This window comes from Rattus rattus, chromosome 2, assembly GCF_011064425.1.
Source record: "Rattus rattus isolate New Zealand chromosome 2, Rrattus_CSIRO_v1, whole genome shotgun sequence".
Taxonomy (NCBI): domain Eukaryota; kingdom Metazoa; phylum Chordata; class Mammalia; order Rodentia; family Muridae; genus Rattus; species Rattus rattus.
Genome location: NC_046155.1, coordinates 207,289,653 through 207,315,705, shown reverse-complemented (window position 1 = coordinate 207,315,705; position 26,053 = coordinate 207,289,653). Strand labels below are relative to the sequence as shown.

At 36.2% G+C, this 26,053-nt stretch overlaps 1 protein-coding gene across 1 annotated transcript in view; it reads right to left on the bottom strand.

Annotated features, from left to right (window-relative positions):
• Trdn (triadin) overlaps positions 1-26,053 on the bottom strand; it is a 308,938-nt gene that overhangs the window by 252,197 nt on the left and 30,688 nt on the right. The window contains exon 2 of the mRNA XM_032894871.1: positions 3,535-3,744. Coding sequence (XP_032750762.1) covers positions 3,535-3,744 — 210 coding nt within the window. The remainder of the gene's footprint in view (positions 1-3,534; positions 3,745-26,053) is intronic.

The window sequence follows — 26,053 nt, the reverse complement described above, 5'->3', positions numbered from 1 at the left end:
ATTCACTAAATGGATGAATATAATTAGAATTTCATATATAAATGAATGCATCTAATCTATAAGGAGATTGATATGAGGTCCAGAGGTTTTGTTATAATTGTACCAAGTCTTTGTTTTTCTATAAATGGATCATTTGAACTTTAATAAGCTAAAAGCTATTAGTTAATTTGCTTGTGATTTTAAAATATTTGTTTTCTTTCATATTTAATTTTGTAATTTTTTTCATTTCTAACCCATTTAAGATACATATCTTAATACAACAAGTGTTTCTGTGTGCCTGTTTTTGTTGTAATATCTCTTTGTCAGCTAGAGCCGTGTATGTTCTTACCCTACATCTGAATATTTATTAAATGTATACAATTTGGGAATATAATTTTTATGAGAATGAAGTGTATGGCAACCAGACACCACCTCACCTCACCTCAACTCACAGTCCAGTAATCTTTTCTGTTTTTTACTCTTTTCAAAACAATATTTAGTGGAGTTATCCTATGAATCTAAGAGAATTCGCAGAAATAAAAGTCAGATTTGCAAGGCTAGAACACGAGGCCAATGTGACTTTGGCTCTGTTCCTCCCAATCAAGGAGGATCAATCTCCCATGCTGCGAGGACACACGGGTGTTAACAGGTTGATGAGGAGACACTTTATAAATAGTTCATTAACATCAATCTTTCATCAAGTGCCGTCTCTGCCAATCTCTTTACTGAAATCTCAGGATCAAACTTATATAAACCATTTCCAAATTTCTGACCCACAGATACTATGAAATTACAAATGTTGCTGTATTAAGCCTCTTACTTTTGAAGTAATTTCTTAGTCACGGATAATTGCTAAGAACAAGTAAAATGTCATCGTATAAACACTTTCATTCTCTAATTTCTCTATTTTCTTAATTCCTAGGGCCAAGCTCAATATAGTTTCAATTAAATGAAAGAAAATTATATGTGTACATTTCTTCATGAAGTAAAATGTACTTTAAATCTCAAAATGTTATACTTTTCTTTAAGTAATATACCTCAAAAGACTTCATATGTGTTGGATATTCATAGACAGAGATGAATAAAGTATTTTTCCTTGAAAAAGTTTAGGCTTCTGCATGATACAGTCAAGCCAACTGATAGCTCTAATACATTCCACTAATTCCTTTTAATGTGTCCAACAGTACTAGAAGTAACAAAATATAGGATATGATAACATCTTATTTTTTGTATTACCAAAGGCATCATAAAAGAAGGAATATGTCAGGAAACATGAATAATTCTTACTATTAACTGCTACTCTACCTCTACCAGACTCTTGAGCTGTGGAAACACGGTTTTCCATGAACAGCAAGAAAGAGAAGTTTTCATTTGTCTAGGATGAGCAGGTAATAACAGAAATAAATAAGGTTGAGAAATTGGATATAGTAACTAAATTATAAGATTAAAACAAAGAGTTAAGCAAGTTCCTTGAGTTTCAATGTATTCCTTGTAGTTAGGCAGCAGTGAAAACACTCCTCTTTTTCAGATGCTTTTATAAAGATGCCTTTAGAACTATATTAATAGGTAGGAATTGATGCAGATAATACAAAACTTCTTAAGTTCCCAGAATGAAATTGTGAAGTGCAATAACATATATGGTGCACTGGTTTTTAAAAAAAGCTGATTTATAAGCCATTTTTGTTTACATTGCTTAGGCTATGATGGGTTCTCCAGTTCCAAACAATCCAACAAAACTGACTGCAGGATCTTTTTGAGGGGGTAGCCTGTTTTTTTTTTTTTTATTAATAAATGTGGGCATCATAAGGAGGAAAATTTACAGAGGATCTGTGCTTTGTATTGAAGACTAACCGAAATAGTTACCATCAGATAAAATGCCTATACCTCATAACAATTCATAGCACTAGATGACAGTAGTTCCATGGAAAAATATGTCTAATCTTTATGTAATCTAATCTAAAAAAGTCTAACTGAAGGCAGTTTTGCATTTCATTGGATAAGTTTTTAAGTCTACTTACAAAATTAGCTTACAGAGAGTAGATTGACATTGAGCTCTCTAGAATATATATTACCAAATAAGAGTGTTTCATGACCATCTTTAGTTTTGAGGTTAAAGTAAATAATATAATATATTAATGGGAAGGAAAAGCAGAATGTTACCATCTATTTAGACTTAGTAAACCTGTGATTTTCTAAAGTAGCATAACCAAAAGTATTTCATTAAAATTCTATCATTTTAAATTATAGAAAATGCAACTACATTTTTTTTCAAGAATCTAAGAATACAATAAAATACAGTACTTATTAGAGCAGAAACCTAAGGCTATTTAGTTGACATTTTGGTCTTATCTCTGTCTAGTAAATGATGCCAAATATAGTTCAGCTACCAAAGATAACAGCTAGCAGAAGCCATGTCAATAGCCCTCTGCATCCACAAACTGAAATGATAGACATCTATTCCTGTAGGGTATTTTTATTACAATTTTGGCTCCTGTAAAACATCAATTGTCTGGTAAATAATAATAGGTTCTTGATCGGTAATTGCTAAATGATGAAAATTCTATGAGGAGAGCATTCCTGAGTACAGAGATCCAAATTTTCTTATGTCTAGATGCTAAAGATCCGATTGCCATTGGAGATAAGAAGAATTGAGGGAGTAGTCAATGTGGATGAAGAGCGCATAAAGGTAATAATGAAGTATTCTGGCTAGTGGTAAACAATGATGGGCATGGATTAACTTACTCATCTACTCAGTGAATGGGCACTGCATACCCTAATAATTCATTTCCTCCAAAAACGGAGTTGGTAGAGAGTGTATGATGAGTGTCATATATATATATATATATATATATATATATATATATATATATATATATATGGTGTGTGTGTGTACATATACATGTGTATATATAATTTGAAAATATGAAATATATTTGAACAAAGAGACAAACAATGAACTTTGAGATTGAATTGCCTTTAAGGAAAAATTTATCTTTTCTCACTCCAAACCCATATAGACACTCGATATGTAGTAATTCCTTATGAATAACTCTGAAAAAATCCTCTTTCTACTTTCTTCTTTCTGAAACTGAAAATAGGCAAGGTTAGTGGAAGGAAAGGAGTGTGTCTGGAAAAGAAACTTGAGACCACTTGTCAGTGTACCTTAGAAAATTCAACTATCTTCTGTTTGTCTAAAATTATTTAGTCTGGTTTATGCTTTATTCTGTCAAATATAAAGCCCACCAGTTATTCTGTCTTCATAGTTGATTAATACAGCTCCAAAAATACATTTCTATCAGGCTTTTTAATTATCGTTTTTTATGAAGCTGTAGCATCTAGTCTCCATGAAGCTTTTAAGATGAGGATATTGATTGCATTTTCAAATCAGGAAACACACTAGACCAAGAGAGTGAATAGAAGCAACTGACTCCAGGAATGCCCAGGACCTCTTCCTGTGTTTTATTTCTCATGCTAACCTGTGGTAGAGAGAAGCAAGGCTGCGCCTTGGTAGAATATTTTTCCATTGACTTAAAATCCAAATGCAATGCTTCTTACCTGAAAAGTTTTTGTAATCCACTAAATCAAACATCACAATAGCAACAGCTGACCAGGTGATAATCAGAGCGATGACCAGAAGCCAGGCTGCAGGGGAGCTGAATGTTGTCACGATGTCTTCGGTGACAGTCCTCTTTAGCACCTTTCCAGGGGACTTGGGAACAGATCCATTTTTGTTGTCTATCACAGTTGTGGTTATAGATGCATTTCCTAGTTGCACACCCAGAAAATAAAATACAATTTATAAATTAACTTCAAATATAAGAAACTAAATCACACAGATGCTATCTACGAATCTAGCAGACTGTTGGTGCGAGTTTCTGTAGTAGAATCCACCCATATAGTGCATGATGATAGGCCATTTCCCATTACCACGTTACCTGAATCTCAGCATTTTACTCTGACCCCAAAATGTAGGACTTTGAATAAAAAGTGATCTTCATCTCCTGTAAAATTTCCCGTTCTTTTGGGACTAAGATGTATTTTATTAGGTGAACCACCTATTTAGACTCAATTTTGTTCAGGAAGCAAGCAAAAATAGCATTACTTATGAAGATAATAAGAAGTAGTAATAAAGTAGTTCAAATGAATGAAATATTTCTTGATATCCTGGACATATTGCCTAATGTCCATTGAGATCATTATATTTCAGTAGGTGCAGACAACCAGGAATATCTTATATTGTCAGACATATACTATCAGAGCTAAGAGATCTTAAATTATCAGCTAAGTTACTTATCCTTGATTTTAGGAATTTATTACTCATGCACAATGCACAAAATATAAAATAACAAAGTTATAAGCAGATAAGTCACAGGTATCATTTCAAATCTCACCATTGAAAAACAACGTGTGTTAAGATCGTATTTTTTTCTAATTTTCTCTAGATAGATGTGTGTGCAAATATGCTTCATTTTCTCTTAGCTAAGGAATATACACTAACTACGTGGTACAAATATTTCAGTATAAGAAATTATTTAAGTCAGAAAACAAAGAATGAGATCTTGGAACAAATGTGTACACAGTGATGCTTCTGGTATAATTTCAGTTTACAAGATATTTTTTGAGTACTGATTGAATACTAGTATGCAAAGTAAAGTTCTGGTTAATGAAATCTGAATATATTTTTTTCCATCAAGTGTCAGTTTACTTTCATAGAAATAAGATAAAAGACATACATTTATTTGACTACTCAGAGATAAGAAAAGCCAGCATATATCAATAGGGAGTTGTTAAAATAGAACACAGCTACACAAGTAATTTTTACGATAAAATGGTAAATATGGTCTTGGATTTTCAAAAGATGAAAATGTTAATCAGGGTGCCATTGGCAAGATGACTGAAATAAGACTTCTAAATAGCTTTTGATAGGTATTAGCAATAATAATGCCAGACTTCCTTATTTCAAAAAGTGAAAAGGATACTATGGAAATGCATGCTTCAAGTTCATGAACTCAATTTAGTGAAAATGATAGCAAGAAGGAATACTACCTTTAAAAATGGATTTCATGAACTGTATTTGAAGTGGTGCTCAAAGAAGAAAAAATTAGAAAGAGTTCACATTTATATCCTCTCATTTATTTTTGCGCCAAATTCCCATCACTCCTAATGATAGTTCTGAAATGGATGATTGACTGCAGTGCTTTGAAATGAGATTTAAGACCCAAGTGAGGCCACAAGTGGATCAAATCTTTGGAATAATGATTTTCAGGAGAGTAAATGAAGTTGAGTGTTTAGAAGTATCCCACCTGAAAGTTGATATGTTGCTGATCTCCAGTATTTTGACCTCTAGAAAGTTTTCTACTACTCACAAATTGTCTCTGTACTCCAGAGGCCCTTGAGTGTGTCAAGTACTAGAGCTGCAGACAAAACCACATGGTCTCTTACAATTGAATTGAAATTTTAACAAGATTTGACTCATATTTCTAGAATCTTGACCGCATGTTTAGAAAGTAGAAAACTTTAAATGCAACATTTTCTTTTCATTTTAATCAGGAAAAAAATAGAAAACACAAAGGTAAGAAGTATGCAAGTTCATAGTTTAAATTGTTCTGTCATTTTTTTAGAGACTTGATAGAAGTTCTGAATTTTAATGCACTTTGTGATTCTGACAAGAAAACTAAGGTGGAATTTTCAAACAGATGAAAATGATAAAACGAACACTAATTTACTAATTTCATTATCCTCTTTAATTTATTTTTAACTTCACACTGCCCAATTTTCCACATACAAATTAATCAAGGCTTAAGAGTTATAGAAATGCTCACTGAGAATTCAGCTAGAAAACAAGAAATAATTGGAAAAAAGATAATCTTGCCTCTGTCACAAGGCACACCAAACTGTAGCTTTCGTTTCCCATTCAAATTTGCTACTGAAGCCCAAAGCCAAGAGGCAGAAATTTGAGAGAATATAAAACTGCCTTCCTTGACAGCTGGTCAAGATAAATGCAAAGAACGGAGTGTGTAATCTGAGATCACTTTATGTTTGAGAAGCACTTTAAACATGATGAGATCAAGTTATTGATATTCTAGAAAGAATAAGAGGTAAATGTTACTAGACAGTTTGACACACACTTTGCTTCTTGAAACTCGTCTCTTCAGAACTAGAGCAGAGATATTAGGCTACTTACTGTTCGTACCTACTTTTAAATTCTATTCATTTTGATTAATTTGATTGCCATACAGAATCATGTCCCAAAGAAGTGGGGATCTGACTACAAAGCCACGCACCTCTTATTGTTAAAGCAGAAAAAGGAGCGGCTCAAACAAGAATTCCAAAGTTGGCTTCATGGTCAAACTGTGCAAGGAAGCATAAATCCAAAGCCTTCTGGCAGAAATGACTTAACCTCATTATATCTTATTGATCACTTGAAGACACTGCCAACTATGCTAGCCCACTTTTATTCCTGTGAAAAACCAATATGAAGCTGGACAAGTCTCCAGGGAGATGAGCCTAGATTGCAGATTGATATCAGTAAAACACCACATTTCACTACATAAAAGCATTATGAATTTTGCATTTCAGGATGTGGTTTGGGAAATACACTATATTTCTTCAACATATGGAAAGCAGCAGAAAGAAATGGTAGTTTATACCATCAGTGGCATTATATGTGTTCCTAAAATACATTAAAATCACATTCACCATCTCATATGGGTGAACTTTGTTCTGTTTGACTGTAAGACATATATAAATAAGAATTTTCTAGAAGGTCTCTTGAAAAGATCTTATGTTATAAATATCCCTCTTTTAACAATGTAATTGGTATTCGTAGAATGTATATGCATCATATAGAGAGTCAGGATGAATTTATTATGCTTTTCTATAAAGTATACAAAAACTAATAGATATTAAGAGAAAATAAATAAAAATAATCAATAATGACCTTTGTTAAAATAGTCATATATTCATATCAATATATGTGATATTTTGACCCAGAAGAAATCATGTAAATTTTAAAAGAACATAAATTCTAGATATTTGAAATATACACAAAATCACTAATCCTTTTTTAAGCATGAAAATTACTTTTGTTAACAATCTGGAACCTGATTCTCTGCCAATTTCAATTAAAGTTTCACATTTACATTAACACCTTGTTTACAAAATTTTGGGAGGGTATGATGTTCTAATGAAATTATAGAGGACATTTTGGTTACTTGTCTAGTGAGGACGCAACATGTATTTATATTTAAAATTTTTGATACAATATATTTTATCATACTCTTTGTCTTCCTCCAACTCCTCCCAGATCCTCCATAGCTTTTCCTCAACCCAGCCAACTTCATATTCTTTCATCTCTCTCTCTCTCTCTCTCTCTCTCTCTCTCTCTCTCTCTCTCTCTCTCTCACACACACACACACACACACACACAAAACAATAAAATAAAATAAAAATAATATAACCCTAATCACCTTACAAACCATCTACTTCTTCTACTCTTCCATTGAGTGAATTTTTACTCTCTAATGATGACTCCAGAATGAAGGTCAATTCTGCATCGTCAACCATAAAAACAAACTTTTAAACCAGATTTAGTCATTCGGACCACCATCTTATTCATACCTGTGAGGAGTGTTATAAACTCAATACCTCATTTTTTTCTGTGAAACATTTGAAAGAAATTATTTTTCTGACAGAAGATTGTGAGTGCAGGCTGTAGTGGCTCTCAGGTCCACCATAGAGGATCAGCTACAAGATGGGAAGAGCATTAAGATCCTGAGATCATCTACTGTGTAGACCAATGGAGCAAGTTGTTCTTAGATCCCAACATATGCCTGGCCTTTCTAGATACACAGGTATACACAGACGACATTACTTTTATGTTGGTATTTATTCTACTAGCAAGTACAAATTTTATTGTGCCTGTCGTTTCTTCATCTGGTTGTACCATGATAATGGATCAGTCAGAACATTCTGAAACCCAGAACTTTAAAAAAAACTTAAAATGAATTAGATTTAGTCAACTCTGGATGACATAATAAGAACCACAGAGTTATACATGCACTAACATTTCACTGTTCTGGGGTTGGTTCTCTGATGAAATGGTAGGATCACTATAAACGCTCCATTCTTGGCTAACAGCTGGATGACTTCTTAAGGTGTCTTCAATCAATAGACAAGAAATAATAACTCTGTCTGCTCCTGTAAATACATTAATTTACTCCAAATTTCTCACCGTAATTACTTCTTCTAAACTTAATTTTCTCACAATTATCTGATTTTCTAGACCTAGTAACATCAATTGAATATTAGTACTTGAGCCAGCGATTAAATGGGGGAAGAGATACATTTCAGTACATGGATGAATCATTCACCTTGGTTTTCCTTTTAAAGTTAAAAGTACTAAAATGTCTTAAGCCTAATAAGCAGAGCTATTTGATAGAGCTGTATAATTCATTTTAAAATAACAGAAATCATAGCTGGTATCTTTAACTGTATGCCCTGAAGTAGTAACTGACAGTCATCACTATACATAATGACACACTACAGAATTAGAACTTGGTTATGGGTTATGTGGCTAGATATCTCTCAAGATATGCTGAGATAATGGCATAGAACTTGTGGAAATGGCCAAACCATGACTGGTCCAACTTGAGGTCCACGCCACCAAGAGGGAACCGATGTTTGACACTGCCTGAGTGACCAGGACCAAGAGATAGGACAACCTACAGACCCAAGTTAGAACCAAACATGACTGCCAATGAAATGATTCCTAATGATATTCTGTGATACTCATAAGTTGGTGCCTTCCTCGGTTGTCATCAGAAAAACACCATCCAACAACTAATGGATTCCGATGCAGAGCCAAACATTGGTCAAAGACTTGTTGGAGTGTTTGACAGAAGAGGGAGCAAAAGAATTGTAGGAGTTGAGGACACTATGAGGACACAACCTACAGAATAAACTAAGCAGGGTTCTAGAGACAGAAGTGACAAGCGCAGACTCTGTAGGGTCTAACAAGGTTCCTCTGCATGCACATTATGATTGTGTAACTTAATATTCTTTTGACATTTCTAAAAGTAAAAGCAGAAGGTGCCACTGACTCTTCTGCCTGAGCTTGGGATCTTTTTCCTCCTGCTGGTTTGTCTCTTGCAGCCTTACTATGAGGGTTTGTGAGTAAGCTTCTTGTAACTTTGTAAGCCATGTTATATATATAGGAGGTCTGCTTTTTTGGGGGGTGGGAGCGGTGAATGAGGAGGAGTTCTGGAGGAGACAGGTCAGGAGTGGGAATGGCTGGAAGGAATAGAGGGAGAAGAAATTGCTGCAGGGATGTAATGTACGAAGGAAGAACAAGGAAGAGGAGGAGGAGGAAGAAAAACTAGAAATTAACCAATATGACCCATGAGATCCCTAGAATATGCCAATCAGGGTCATGTTAGGCAGTTATTCTATGCTTAGTTCTTGAATCGAGAAGTCTCAGATAAGAAGATGAATATTTCTACATTTGTCAGATGTTTGGGGGTTGAATCTACAGAAAGTCTTCCAAATTCCCTGGATTCCATTTCAGAGAATCAGTAGCAGTTTTTTTTTCTTCTTAGCAACCTCATTTGAATAGTATAAATGTATAATCATTTTCTTTGATGAATTAATTTTCTAGTACTTTCTTTTGACACCTTTTCTTGCTCAGCCGAATTTGCATAAATGAGTTGCTTCACGGAGCACTGACAGGCATCTTACAAGATTAGCCATTGTGGTTGAATTGCAAAACCCATAGAAACAAAAAAAAAAGCCTCAAATAATGCCATTTTATTTCATTTTGAAAAAAAATACTAAGCTGAAGATTGCAAAGCCATCAGTTCTTTGTATTTCTTTTATTCCCATGTGTGTTCTTCTACCCCAAAACATTTTCATGGAAAACACAGTCTTCCTTAAGAATGAAGCATCACCTGCTGTGCTAGACCAGCAAAGTCACGTGACAGTAACATGTACCAACAGGTGTCCTTTAGATCCAATGTGAGGTTTCCTAAAACTTCTGTTTCAAACTGTGGTTGCATGAAATGGTTAAACGGTGAGCTCTACCCTTTGCCATTATTAACTTTCAGACACCTAAGGAAATGTAAAGAGTATTTGAAAGCCTACACTTTGTAAGTAACAAGGTAAGACCAAGTTTTCTTTATCTATGTAGTAGAAACAAATGCGTAGCCATGCTTTCTATTTACAAACAACAACAGCAACAAATCCCAAGTTTGCCAGAAAAGCGTCACAATTGAAGCTGCATTTTTTCATATTACATACATGTGCAAAAAGAGGACAGTGTGTATAACCCTTAAGCAATGAGATGACAAATTTGATTCTCTCAGGGGCTTTTGCAAAACAATTGCAGTAAATCTTTTTCATACATGTTTAACTATCTAGAATATAAACTTTTATTATCAGCAACGTAAACAATACTTTCTGAGCTAATCTACAACTAATTCTATTCCTCTATTGGAATTGAAAACAGAATCGGAGGATTTTAACTCTCTAATAAAGTGCAATTTAATACTTTTGAAAGAAATATGCTTATGAGTGAACACCATTTCAATAGTATATTAGAGGTTTAGTTAAGCTGGAGCCAAAATTGTTCTCAAGTTAATTTGAAAAGTATACGGATATCTAAAAGTCTAGCCCAAATCTCATTCTCTCTCTCTTCTCTCTCTCTCTCTCTCTCTCTCTCTCTCTCTCTCTCTCTCTCTCTCTCTCTCTCTCTCCGAATGTGTTATAATCATTTCATCTAGAGACAAAAGAAAACAGTTCTCTGTGCTTTCAAAGAATTTCTAAATCCATCTGAAGCTCCTTTATGCATTTTTGAAAAAACAAAAACAGGAAGGTGTTCACGCCCACATTTCAGTAAAGCAGAAATTGTGCATTTCCCAATAAGCGCCTATAGCTGGAAGTAGGCTCTGCAAATTGCACACATCTGGGCAGAGGGTAGTTTATCAGCTCTGATGTAGCAGGAAACTGAAACACTGTTTAAACAAATTTCTAAAGTCTCCTCATTATTTGAGCTTTGAAAGTGTGGTGTATTGCTTAGTCTTCAACATTGCTATCCTCTGTTTTTCCAAGTAGATAGCTCATAAATTGTACATGAGGAAAATATGTAACTCCTCAGTTAAAATACATTTTTCCTTGAGCAATTATAGCTGTTAACATACAATATTTATGTTAACATACTATAATTTACAAATAAAAGAAATAAATCCACTGAGAAGTGACTATTTTTTTTCAATCTGAACAGCCCTTACATTCTTCATAGAATTTCAGCTTTGTATCAGCATATTAACAATGATTTATTGATTAATCTAGGGAAAAATATATTTGTACATCAATGAAGTGAAAAGGTAGGCACATGACTTTTATTAATCTTAGAAATATTTTCTAATAAGTAGTGCAGAAACAGAAATTCTTTTATTGCTAGAGACTAGGAGAAAAATATATTCCCTAGAGGCAATTCCATGGTCAACTCTTGGCATTGTGACAGATTACATGGAAGCCAGAAATCTTATATCATTTCAATTATCTCTGAGTAAGTTTTTCTGAAGAAGAAATAGTGTTAAACTCACGCTGCTGACATTTGAATTAGTCAGAGTTGCTGTTTGTATGAGGTGTGCATTTTCATAAGCCTTATTTGATTAGGCTTATTAAAGCATTACAATTGCAGTAGTATCATTAAGCCATAGCAGACTCCTTAAAAAACAAGCTTTCAAAATCTAGTTGCCTTGCAGATTGTGCTAGAAGAAAGTATCGAACAGTTGTCCTCTGGGCAATACAGGTCAAGGGTTATGTTCTGCAAGATGTTTGGCAATCAGAGTTTGTTACTAGTTTGGATGTATGTGCACGTGCATGCACATAAGTGTGTGCATGTGTGTGTGTGTGTGTGTGTGTGTGAGAGAGAGAGAGAGAGAGAGAGAGAGAGAGAGAGAGAGAGAGAGAGAGAGAGAGAGAGATCTGGACATCTAAAGTGTTAAGCATTAAGATTATTTCCCCTTTGATTTTGTAACAAAATATAAACATATTACTGAAATTTGAATATGAAATCAACTCCTTTACTTTTCTCTAAAGATAGAATCCTTTTTTCTCCAAATCTTACCATTGATTTAATAGGCCTTCTTTAACATAATTTATGGATCACAGAAGTAGCCAGATCATGAAGAACATGCTTTGTTTGGGCATTTTTCATGAAGAGATCATAAATGGCTCATATCCCAGCCTCCAAACTGATCATACTTATATTGCGTTAGGCTCATACACCTGCACTGGGGAAATTAAAATCAAACCAGCCAGATCTCTAGAAATGGATTTGAGGCCCTGTGACTCTAGAAAGCACATGGGATATGCATAAGCAAAGGAGCACCCTAGAAAAATAGTCATCAAAACATAATAATGGATAGTGGCTGATCAGTCATTTGGCAGAAGTTAAGCCCTGTATCTGTTTGCTAAGTTTGCTGTAACAAAACAGCACAGAGTAAATGCATTCCCATGGCATGACTTCACTGAACATAAGCAGAATTCAGGTGTTTAAAAATCAAGCTACCAATAGAGTTTTCCCTGACAGTTTTGCTGTAAGAATTCCTTTTCAGGACACCACTGGATTTAGTCATATTTATCTCATTTTCACATGACTATCTCTACAAGACCCTATCTTGAAATAAGTTCCTACCCCAGGCTCCATTACACAAAACAGCAAAGCCTTGATTAAAATTTGGAGATGGACCTTCTGAAAACAAACTCAGTGGAATCCTTTATCCTCACCATTTATAACAAAGAATTCTGTTACAATAGAGAAATCTATATACTATGAAGTAAAAACCAAAAAAAAATGGATTTTTAATACATTTTAGTATTTATTTAAATAACCTGGTTTTATTGTTAAAAGATCAAGTTCATTCAGTTTAGAAATAAATCTTGAAGCGTTCCAGATTGTAAAACATTCAAATTATATTTTATTCTAAGATTGCCTGATAGAACTGCTGAGATGGTTCAGTTGGTTAAAAGTGCTTGCCATCGAGCCTGAAGACCTAAGTTCAAGTCCCTAGGACCATGGGGTGAAAGGAGACAGCCAATTACAAGTTATCTACTGGCCTCTACACACACACGCACACACACACACACACACACACACACACACACACACACACACACGCACGCACGCACGCACACACACACACGCACGCACACACACACACGCACACACACACACACACACACGCACACACACACATACACATACACACACACACACACACACACACACACACATACACACACACACACACACACACACATGGACACACACACATGCACACACACACATGCACACACACACATGCACACACACACATGCACACACACACACGCACACACACACATGCACACACACACACACACACGGACACACTCACACATACACACACACACACAAGCACATACACACATGTGTGCCTATAAGAGTGTGCCATGGCTCAGTAGCGAATACCAGAGTTGGAGCGGTAATTTGGGAGCTCAGGTTAGATTTATGGGGAGACATCAAGGACACAGTTTCATCTGTGTGGAATGTGGTTAGCTTCTGTAAATCAGGGACATTACCACACAATAGCTATGAGAAGCTGAAAGTGAGAGCAAAGAATATTCTTCAAAGAAGCAGTAATGCTCAGTCTGTTCTGCACACCACATCCACTCTACGCTAAGGTTTCAGGTACAACACTCATTCAGTCATGAAATCAATAGATTATAAAACTAATACCTTGCATTTTCAGGCTCTGTGCTCTAGCAAGACTGAATCCAAACAATATAAAAACCAAAGAACCATATAAGGACTTATAGGCATGATGTGTTGGTCAATCCTGTCACTCGTTTCTCCCAATTGTGCATTCAAGCAACTCAAATTCTCTGAGCCCTGAAATTCCACTCCTCTATGGGCAGTCTGAGGCCTGGAACCAAAAGGAGTTCACTGATCATTAATTTCTCCTCTTCTCCCAGTTCAGGATTCAGTCTTATTGAAAAAAAACAGCCATAACCACACTAGTTGACATTATCTTTAGCCCATATCTAGGATCTCAGGGTAAAGTAGTAGAGATAAACACCACAGGCTTAAGCTATGTGATCTCTCAGTCTCGAAATATTGACTATTTGGCACTTTACAGAAACAGTTTGCCAATGCCTGCACTTGAGTCCGGAAGAGGAACTGACGCTGTAGTGATAAACGAAATGGAAGGCTTTCCAATTGGGAAATAGTAATTTAAGTTAGAATCTTATGACTGTTAGTCAAACAGGACAGGCACACGGCATAGTGAAGTAAACTTGTTCAGATGGGACAAAGCTAAATTTAAGCCACACCTTTGGTCCTTTGTAACAGCTACACCTTGATGTTCATCTGTAAAACTAAGGCAACAAAACTACCACATAGGGTGACCTTAGGGAATCAGCTATTCAGGGGTGTCAGGTGCAATAGACATCAGCTCCCTTTCTATCTATTACAAACCTGATCCACTTCGATTTAGTAATTGATGGTGCTAATATAAAATTCATTCATACAAGCATGGCTGTTTCAAAATGTCACTCTATGAGGAAAATTACTTTTGCTGCATCCATTCATCAATTTGCTGTGTACATAGAATTCAGAAATGCTGAGAATAAGTCACTTTTTCATTCCAACGGTAATTGGGGTTATATAACTGAGACTATAAGCCCTAGAGGCCTCAAGGTTTATTTCTTTAAACAGGCTGTACATTGTAAAGTACACAACCGATGCTCAACTCAGTCACAACTACCATTAAAATAAAGCTATTAGATATAAGCTATTTAGAACTGAATTTTCCCAACTATGTCTGGAATGTCTAATGGAAAAATATGTATTTTATTCATATAAAACTCATAATGGTGTAATGCATTTACAACCAATTACAAAAAGCTATCTCATTAATTCTTCCCTCCACAATTTGGTGCTATTCTTCATTATAAATAGGCAATAGGTCCCAAAGCGTTTTCTTTAAGGTGCTTATTCAGAACAAAAACATATTTCCCCATTTTAATTAAAGAATGTTATGAAGACTGGTTATAGTCTCAGTATGCCTATCAAAATCTTTTTAATATTATGCAGCTCAATTGTCATACAAATAAAATTGTAGATCACCTCATGCTTTTACAGTTTTGAATATTATCTACATAAAGAATAATAGACAGAAGCAAGCCCTTGGTAATTCAAATCTCAGCTCTTTCAGGAAACCTTGAATATAGCCTCTGGGAGGAATTCAGTGTCTGCTCCACATTCTTCCAGGAAATGGCTTTTCAGTGATCTTAGCTGTGCTGTATTTTGATGAAATTGCCTGAGAAAGTAAGAGCTACCTTCTGGGAGTTGTACCTAGACTGTCTACATGACTGTAAACTCTCTGCCTGAAAACACACACACACACACACACACACACACACACACACACACACACACACACACACACACATGGGCATTGTCTAGTAGCACAATGATTCTTTGTGTCCAAGAATGGCAATATTTCCATGTTTGTCTGTGACTCCCTAGGACCATATGATCACAGGAACTCAAGGTATTAGCTTATAAAAACCACAGTCTCTGAACAATAATATTTCCAAAAGGAACAAGGAATCAGAGTTATGGAAATATGGAGGAAACAACTAATATTTAGACTTCAGAAGGCATAGTGTTTGGAGATGTTTATAAGCACAGGGATGATTCTACCTTCCAGGTTTTTGGGTTCTACATTTAATCTCGAGAAAGTAAGATTCTTAGCTCAGCATAACTGTAGTGATAGAAGGTATTATATTTATGGTTCTTCCTAAAAATTAAAAAAAGACTACAATAATCCATTAGTTATATTGAATTTAGTTAAGTAACTGAAGTCAATTGGAAAGTTTCAAATATAAACATTTTCTTTTTAATTTTAGAAATGTGCTGAATCCTTCTAACTCACTTTTGTCTCCTCTCTGTGAGACATCCAAACTAGTTTATTTATATCAATGAACAAGCCTGTCCATAAGATTTTTGGGATGTAACATAATCAAATTGAAATATTAAATACACTATAGTTTTCACAGTCGGTTTAATTAAAATTAGATATTAAATGTTTTATATTTCCGAATTACGCAGCCAAGAGACAGTTTCTTAATTTTTATGTAGTAAAGTTTCTACCACTGGGGCTGGAGAGATGGCTCAGTGGTTAAGAGCACCGTCTGCTATTTCAGAGCTCCTGAGTTCAATTCCAGAAATTACATGGCGACTCACAGCCATCTGTATGGGATCCTATGCCCTCTTCTGGTGTGTGTGAAGACAGCTACAGTGTACTCACTAAAATAAATAAATACATCTGAAAAAAAATTCTACCAGTGGAAAATTAAGCAATATGGCCCACAATTAGCCAAGGATGAAGAATAATCTCAAATAAATATGAATACTATCCAAAGCCCCATTCATGCTTGCATAGAAATTATAGTAGAAAGAATCTTTTTGTACTTTGTGAAAGCATCACCTGTCAATAAAAAGCTGATGGCCTATGAGCTGAGGGAGGGTTACAAAGTGGAACATTCAGCAGAGAGAGAGAGAGAGAGAGAGAGAGAGAGAGAGAGAGAGAGAGAGAGAGAGAGAGATTTTGTTAGATAGAGGTGAGGGATTTGCCACCCAAACACTGAGAAAAAAGCAGGCCAACACTAAGGGGGAGTTACCTACCAAACCATGTTGCTGAACTCAGATTAGAATTCAGATTAGAATCCAATTCTTCAAAGAGTTAGACAGAACAATTTGCAAATTCACCTGGAATAACAAAAAACCCAGGATAGCTAAAACTATCCTCAACAATAAAAGGACTTCAGGGGGAATCACTATCCCTGAACTCAAGCAGTATTACAGAGCAATAGTGATAAAAACTGCATGGTATTGGTACAGAGACAGACAGATAGACCAATGGAACAGAATTGAAGACCCAGAAATGAATCCACACACCTATGGTCACTTGATTTTTGACAAAGGAGCCAAATCCATCCAATGGAAAAAAGATAGCATTTTCAGCAAATGGTGCTGGTTCAACTGGAGGTCAACATGTAGAAGAATGCAGATCGATCCATGCTTATCACCCTGTACAAAGCTTAAGTCCAAGTGGATCAAGGACCTCCACATCAAACCAGACACACCCAAACTAATAGAAGAAAAACTAGGGAAGCATCTGGAACACATGGGCACTGGAAAAAATTTCCTGAACAAAACACCAATGGCTTATGCTCTAAGATCAAGAATCGACAAATGGGATCTCATAAAACTGCAAAGCTTCTGTAAGGCAAAGGACACTGTGGTTAGGACAAAACGGCAACCAACAGATTGGGAAAAGATCTTTACCAATCCTACAACAGATAGAGGGCTTATATCCAAAATATACAAAGAACTGAAGAAGTTAGACAGCAAGGAGACAAATAACCCTATTAAAAAATGGGGTTCAGAGCTAAACAGAGAATTCACAGCTGAGGAATGCCGAATGGCTGAGAAACACCTAAAGAAATGTTCAACATCGTTAGTCATAAGGGAAATGCAAATCAAAACAACCCTGAAATTTCACCTCACACCAGTGAGAATGGCTAAGATCAAAAACTCAGGTGACAGCAAATGCTGGCGAGGATGTGGAGAAAGAGGAACACTCCTCCATTGTTGGTGGGGTTGCAGACTGGTACAACCATTCTGGAAATCAGTCTGGAGGTTTCTCAGAAAATTGGACATTGAACTGCCTGAGGATCCAGCTATACCTCTCTTGGGCATATACCCAAAAGATGCCCCAACATATAAAAAAGCCACGTGCTCCACTATGTTCATCGCAGCCTTATTTATAATAGCCAGAAGCTGGAAAGAACCCAGATGCCCTTCAACAGAGGAATGGATACAGAAAATGTGGTACATCTACACAATGGAATATTACTCAGCTATCAAAAACAATGACTTTATGAAATTCGTAGGCAAATGGTTGGAACTGGAAAATATCATCCTGAGTGAGCTAACCCAATCACAGAAAGACATACATGGTATGTACTCATTGATAAGTGGCTATTAGCCCAAATGCTTGATTACCCTAGATGCCTAGAACAAATGAAACTCAAGACGGATGATCAAAATGTGAGTGCAGATCGCTCATGAGAGACACAGCCAGAATACAGCAAATACAGAGGCGTATGCCAGCAGGAAACCACTGAACTGAGAACGGGACCCCTGTTGAAGGAATCAGAGAAAGAACTGGAAGAGCTTGAAGGAGCTCGAGACCCCATATGTACAGCAATGCCAACCAACCAGAGCTTCCAGGGACTAAGCCACTACCAAAAGACTATACATGGACTGACCTGGACTCTGACCTCGTGGGATTGCAATGAATATCCTAGTAAGAGCACCAGTGGAAGGGGAAGCCCTGGGTCCTGCTAAGACTGAACCCCTAGTGAACTAGACTGTTGGGGAGAGGGCAGCAATGGGGGAGAGGGTTGGGAGGGGAACACCCATAAGGAAGGGGGGGGACAGGGATGTTTGCCCGGAAACCGGGAAAGGGAATAACACTCGAAATGTATATAAGAAATACTCAAGTTAATTAAAAAAAAAAAAAAAAGAATTCAGATTAGAATAAATGGGTTATATAACTTATGAACTAGTCAGGGAATGAGCCAAACCTTATGGCCCAAACATTTATAAATAATTAATTCTCAAAATTGTTATTCTGGGGACAAAGACGCTGTAGAAAAGCCTGGGGCTACAGATTACACACTCAAAAGGACAGTGATATAGTTGAGTCTGTTTTAAGAAGTCTCTAAAAGTCAAGAGTTTCCAGTTGAACTTTTCTTTCGTTTTCCCAGCTCTGCTGACACTGTAGGTTATCGTTTATCAAAGGACTGCCAAATAAAGGGGAATAAATGCATGACTAACCACAAAGAAAGTCTGAGTTGAATGAAAATCACAGTGAACTTCTTTCCCTGAAGCTTTGGTGAGTCAGGCTTTGGAAGGGTCACCTTTCAGAATGAATCTTATTTCCATATGACTGAGCACAGACAGGTACAGCACTGCACAATACCTCAGAATGGTATCAAAGACAAGACAACCTCTTGTTGCTGTTACTCACTGGTAACAATGACGTCATGCTAGTGCTCTAGTCAACCTAAGCTTAAAGTCACTATTCAATTTGGATTTACAAAATTATAGAACAGCTCTAAATTAAATTTTGATTTTGGATGGGCTATTTGACCTGAAATAACTTCTCATTTAAATTTCAGTTATTTAAGATTCTAGCATTTATTATTCTAATACTAATGTATAGTAAATGGATAGATCAAGAGGCTATTGAAATCCAATCACAACCTATTACTATTCTCTTAGACTCTGTATGGTAATCTTCTAATGTAATCAGCACAAAGGAAATTAGGAAGACATTATGGAAAGAAGAAGGCTCTTACGGTTCTGTCCAAAGTTGTTTTTATGAATTGTAAACAAAATTAAAGCTAAGACTACAAGCATAGTTAAAGGCAGAAAGGAACAACCTGATTTATTGCCTCAGACGTAATTAGGAAAAAATGCAAACTTTCGGCTTTGTCTTTCCAGGATAACTCATTGTGTGTTATTCAGTTTTAGGACTGAATTTGGAATATGAATAATGGAATTGTTATATTCCTCCCTTCCCAATGTTTCCCCTGCTGTGTACCTGTTTTCTCTCTTTTGATGACTTTAATAACTTTTTAACCATCTTACAATGCATTTGGTTATCTCACCACATAGATTAATGTACTATGAATACAGTTCATTCATTTTTTTGGTTCAGTGTGTCCTCTTACATTACTACACATTCATTTGTACACATATTATTAAATCCATACTGAGCATCTACCATGTTCCAGGCATGTTCCCATGTCATGAGAATGAGCAGTTGGGCCTGTACTCTGATCTCCCTCGTTTTTCAGAATAGATTTGAATATCCTTGAATCCTCTTGAGTGACACTAGTCATCTTTAATAGATATTAAACCTTTTGCTAAAATTGTAACTAGGAACTTTCTTGAATGTTTATTTGTCTTGAAACATTTTATGAAAGTTGGATTATCTTAAAATCATTACCTGGAAAAACCATAGAATAATCAACTTATTTTTCTAAAGTTTTAAGCCTCCTTTCTTTTCTTTATTTTATATTTATTTTAGTATCATTGAGTAAATCTTTTCATTTTCAATTCTTGTCACATAAACATAAGAATGACTTCCTTACCTCCAGGAAAGAAAAACAACAAAAAGCTTGCTAAGGTACATTACTAGAAATTAGAAAATTGAAGTATGTGGTCCTTCAGTATGATGAAATTGAATATTACCAACTTTCTTTTCTTTTTCGTTTGTTTGTTTGTTTGTTTTGCTTTGTTTTTGTTGCCATTTTTTCCATCTTTATTAAATTGGGTATTTTTTAGTTACATTTCAAATGTTATTCCCTTTCTCGGTTTCCAGACAAACGTCCCCCTAACTCTTCCCCCTCCCCTTCTGTATGCATGTTCCCCTTCCCATCCCCCCCTCCATTACCGCCCTCCTCCCAAGAATCCCGTTCACTGGTAGTCCAGCCTTGGCTTACTTGCCCTTACTAGGCTATTCATTGCTACCTATGCAGTTGGAGCCCAGGATCAGTCCATGTATAGTCTTTGGTAGTGGCTTAGTCCCTGGAAGCTCTGGTTGTTTGGCATTGTTGTTTATATGGGGTCTCGAGCCCCTTCAGCTCTTTCAGTACCTTCTCTGATTCCTTCAGTGGGGGTCCTGTTCCCAGCTAAGTGGTTTGCTGCTAGCATTCGCCTATGTATTTGCTATATTCTGGATGTGTCTCTCAGGAGAGATCTACATCCGGCTCCTGTCGGCCTGCACTTCTTTGCTTCATCCATCTTATATAGTTTGGTGGCTGCATTTATATGGGCCACATGTGGGGCAGGCTCTGAATGGGTGTTCTTTCAGCCTTTGTTCTAAACTTTGCCTCCCTATCCCCTCCTAAGGGTATTCTTGTTCCCCCTTTAAAGAAGAAGTGAAGCATCCGCATTTTGGTCATCCTTCTTGAGTTTCATGTGTTCTGTGCATCTAGGGTAATTCAAGCATTTGGGCTAATAGCCACTTATCAATGAGTACATACCATGTGTCTTTTTCTGTGATTGGGTTACCTCACTCAGGATGATATTTTCCAGTTCCATCCATTTGCCTATGAATTTCATAAAGTCATTGTTTTTGAAAGCTGAGTTATATTCCATTGTGTAGATGTACCACATATTCTGTATCCATTCCTCTGTTAAGGGCATCTGGGTTCTTTCCAGCTTCTGGCTATTATAAATAAGGCTGCTATGAACATAGTGCAGCATATGTCTTTGTTATATTTTGGAGCATCTTTTGGGTATATGTCCAAGAGAGGTATAGCTAGGTCCTCAGGTAGTACAATGCCCAATTTGTTGCTGTTTTTTGAAACAGGATTTCTCTTTGTAGCCCTGGCTGACCTGGAACTAGCTCTGTAGAGCAGGCTGAAATTGAACTCAGAGATTTACCTGCTTCTACCTTTTGACTTCTAGGATTGAAGAAATGTGCTAGCAATGCCCAGATATCTAATTTTCTATGAATAAAATTTTCTAAACATGGGACTCTTGAGTGTGTGAATGAGTAGGTCTCTGGTTTTCATGCCTTCTCTTGTGGCCTTTTCCTTCTCCTGGTTTGCCTTCTTCAACTTCAACATGATATTTTTTATTTTCTTATTATGGTTTATTATGTTGTTCTATTGAAACCCTTTAGAAGCATGTTTTTGTTTCATTTGTTTTGGTTTATTTTCCTCCAGCGAAAGACAGGAAGTGAGTGGATCTGGATGAGAGGGGAGATGGGGAGAAACTGGCAGGAATAGAGAGAGCAGAAATTGTAATTGGAATATATAGTGTGAGAATAAAATATCACAAAGATGGAATATAAAAAAGAAAAAGAAGTTGGTAAACATAACTATACTATCAGAAAAATGAATATAAAATAAAATAGGTATTTAGTGAAATTAAAAAGAAAAATGTTATATGTTTTTAGAGTCCAAGGAAATTATGAAGTGTTTTATCTGAACTGGGGAGATGACTGAGTGGATAAAGTGCTTTGAGTGATCCCCCATATTTCATGTAATAGCCAGAGTAGTGCTGCCTGTAATCTCATGGTATCCTAACAGGATCTGTGAGTTGTAACATAGGGACCACAAAATATGGACCAGATTAAACTGGCAAGGCAGCTGTGAATAACTCTCTTTAAGCAAAGTAGCAGATGGGGATAAACACTTAAGGTTGTCCTGTGACCTCCACTCACTTAATGTAATATGTGCACATACATACGCACACACACACACACACACACACACACACACACACACATAAATGAACAAATGCTCACACATAGAGAAACATATCCAAGTGTGAATGCTTGTATATGCACTCATGACACAAGCACACACACATATATAGGTGCACACACATGTACAAATGCGCACACATGCCACACACAAACACATCCACGTTGGGCACCAACTGTTGCGATAAATATTTAAAAATAGGTAGAGCCTTTTACCCCGCGCTGGCTCTGGCACCCATAGGGCCACTGTGAACCATGAGCCATTCCCCAGCACAAAAGGGCCGTATGGAACTAACCATAATTTATCTCTGGTTAGTATCTCTCCCAGCGGCTCTCTACTAGCCGTGAACTCTTTTGTTCCATCTACCAGGTAAAATCAAGACTCAACCAACTGCAACCTAACAATCAGATTTATATGTTAAATTCTCAATCCACCATACATCCTCATAACAAACTCACAACCAATGGATAAGGATATAAGCCACCCACCTAGATAAGATAAATTGACCTATAGAAATTCGTTCCTTAAGAAATATACATAACTACTTAGGACCATTTAAGACCACCCAGATCTGGGTCTTCCTTCTCCATCTCCATCTTGATTCTGCTCCTTTGCCCTTCTCTCATGCCTTACAAAAACTTTGTCTGTGCCTTACTTTTTACTGTCCAATCATGGGCCTTGACCTTGTGCCACCCCTCACCTGCATATTGACACCAACCTATACAGATACACACACACGCATATGCTCATATACAGATGTGCACACTCACCCAGAAACATACAGACACACACACATGCACACACATACACTTATGCACATTACTCAGTGACGTAAATGTAAGCTTTATTATTTCCAACATAACCAAGCTTTGGTTATAATTATATTAAATTCTAAAAGGGTATTTTAGTTTGATGTTATAAACCATACATGCATATACATCAATTTAACATAACTTCCAGCATACCTTTGACCAAGTGCCAATTCTCACTGAACTCAATGAGGCTTCTCCTTTGTTGTCTTTATTTTTCTATTTACTTTGGTTATAGTGTCATGCATTATTTCCTAGATTTGTGTAAGTAAATGTTCATCTTTTAAGAGATTCTCCATCTTTAGTTCTAGGACATTTCTTTGTCCTGGGCAGTATAAATGCAATGGACATAGCCACTTTTCCAGTCAATGTTTAAATTTTTAATTCAAAGAATTTACAAATAAGACATCGCTCAGCTGGATCAGGTAAACAAGCAAATGCAAGTCCAGTACTGAGCTCTATGCATCACAGTGAACTTCTCTGCAGCAAGACTGACACTTTTGAAGGCGTGACCCTTGCTCACAGTTTGTGACATTGTTGTGAACTTATTTGTTGTTCACTACAAAATAAGAAAAACTGTGATGGTTGAACCTAGATAAATAGTTAGTTCTCTGCCTTCTTTCACAATTCATATTTCCCTTCATCAACAGCCCATCCTTAGCATCTGATTCTACCCTTTACCCTTTAGACTCTTTTCTAAATTCCATCCTGAACTACATTTACAAGTATCTACCTGCATAAGTGTATATATTATAAAACAGCATCTTACATGAAAAAGATAACATTATTTTTTCGTTATTCAGCATTTTAATGCTTTATTTTTATATTTAGTTCTTTAGTTAACCTACAATTTACTGTTATGTGTTAAAAATTGAGGATTTGTTGATTTTTTATATGCATTATTAGGTCAGTGAATACTTACTAAATATTAGTTCATCCTCATATAATACATTAAAGAATCAACTCCCTTCTTATAGTATATTAAGACAATATTAAATTACGTGAAATTTCATAATATCACTTGGAAAACATACCTTTGACTAGCCATGGAAATTCATACTTTTCTTCTGTTTTATTTTGATTTGTTTTGGTATAGGGGATTGAACCTCATGAATGCCAGGCATTCTCTATTACTGCACGACTTTGAATCCCTAAATTTTGTACTTTTTTCAACTAATAAAGTTTACATTATTTTTTATAAATTGTAGATTAAACTTGCTACCTACCAACTTTGGTTTTAATAAATCTTCAAATATATCTATTAAGATAGTAATGTTTATCTTTATGTCATACACAATTATTTTCCATGAATGGCACATAGACCACACAGTAAACATAACTGAATAATATTATTCTTGAAGCCCTAGTGCTTCTAGGCATCTCTGTGTAGCACGACAGCTTCTTCAGCCTTTTCTGTTGCCTGAAACGAAAGTGTTTTAGAGCGTCTCTTACCAAAGATTTGAAAATGTGGAAATTTTTTCAGAAATGCCATTAAAAGTGTTCTTTAAAATTAACTAAATTCACTTACGGCACTGTTGAATTATGGGGATTGAATTTATTGATTCCTTTTCATACATTGTTTTATCAAGTATCTCTGCATCTGCTGATATGCAGTCTTTAAACATTTTAAATATGCAAGTTAGGAAATATGAAGTAAACATTGCTTATGTGCTAAAAAGGGTTGACTATACACACAGCATTCCTGTATGGATACAAGATAAAATCGGTTCTAAATGTTGAGATTTGCTTACGCCGAAACTCTGAATGAACTCAGAGAATACTCATTCTAAAACTATGATCATATCCAAAATATACAAAGAACTCAAGAAGTTAGACCGCAGGGAGACAAATAATCCTATTAAAAAATGGGGTTCAGAGCTAAACAAAGAATTCACAGCTGAGGAATGCCTAATGGCTGAGAAACACCTAAAGAAATGTTCAACATCTTTAGTCATAAGGGAAATGCAAATCAAAACAACCCTGAGATTTAACCTCACACCAGTGAGAATGGCTAAGATCAAAAACTCAGGGAACAGCAAATGCTGGTGAGGATGTGGAGAAAGAGGAATACTCCTCCATTGTTTGTGGGATTGCAGACTGCTACAACCATTCTGGAAATCAGTCTGGAGGTTCCTTAGAAAATTGGACATTGAACTGCCTGAGGATCCAGCTATACCTCTCTTGGGCATATACCCAAAAGATGCCCCAACATATAAAAAAGACATGTACTCCACTATGTTCATAACAGCCTTATTTATAATAGCCAGAAGCTGGAAAGAACCCAGATGCCCTTCAACAGAGGAATGGATACAGAAAATGTGGTACATCTACACAATGGAATATTACTCAGCTATCAAAACAATGACTTTATGAAATTCGTAGGCAAATGTCGGAACTGGAAAATATCATCCTGAGTGAGGTAGCCCAATCACAGAAAAACACACATGGTATGCACTCATTGATAAGTGGCTATTAGCCCAAATGCTTGAATTACCCTAGATGCCTAGAACAAATGAAACTCAAGACGGATGATCAAAATGTGAATGCTTCACTCCTTCTTTAAAAGGGGAACAAGAATACCTTTGGCAGGGAATAGAGAGGCAAAAATTAAAACAGAGACAGAAGGAACACCCATTCAGAGCCTGCCCCACATGTGGCCCATATATATACAGACATCCAATTAGACAAGATGGATGAAGCAAAGAAGTGCAGGCTGACAGAAGCTGGATGTAGATCTCTCCTGAGAGACACAGCCAGAATACAGCAAATACAGAGGCGAATGCCAGCAGCAAACCACTGAACTGAGAATAGGACCCCCGTTGAAGGAATCAGAGAGAGAACTGGAAGAGCTTGAAGGGGCTCGAGAC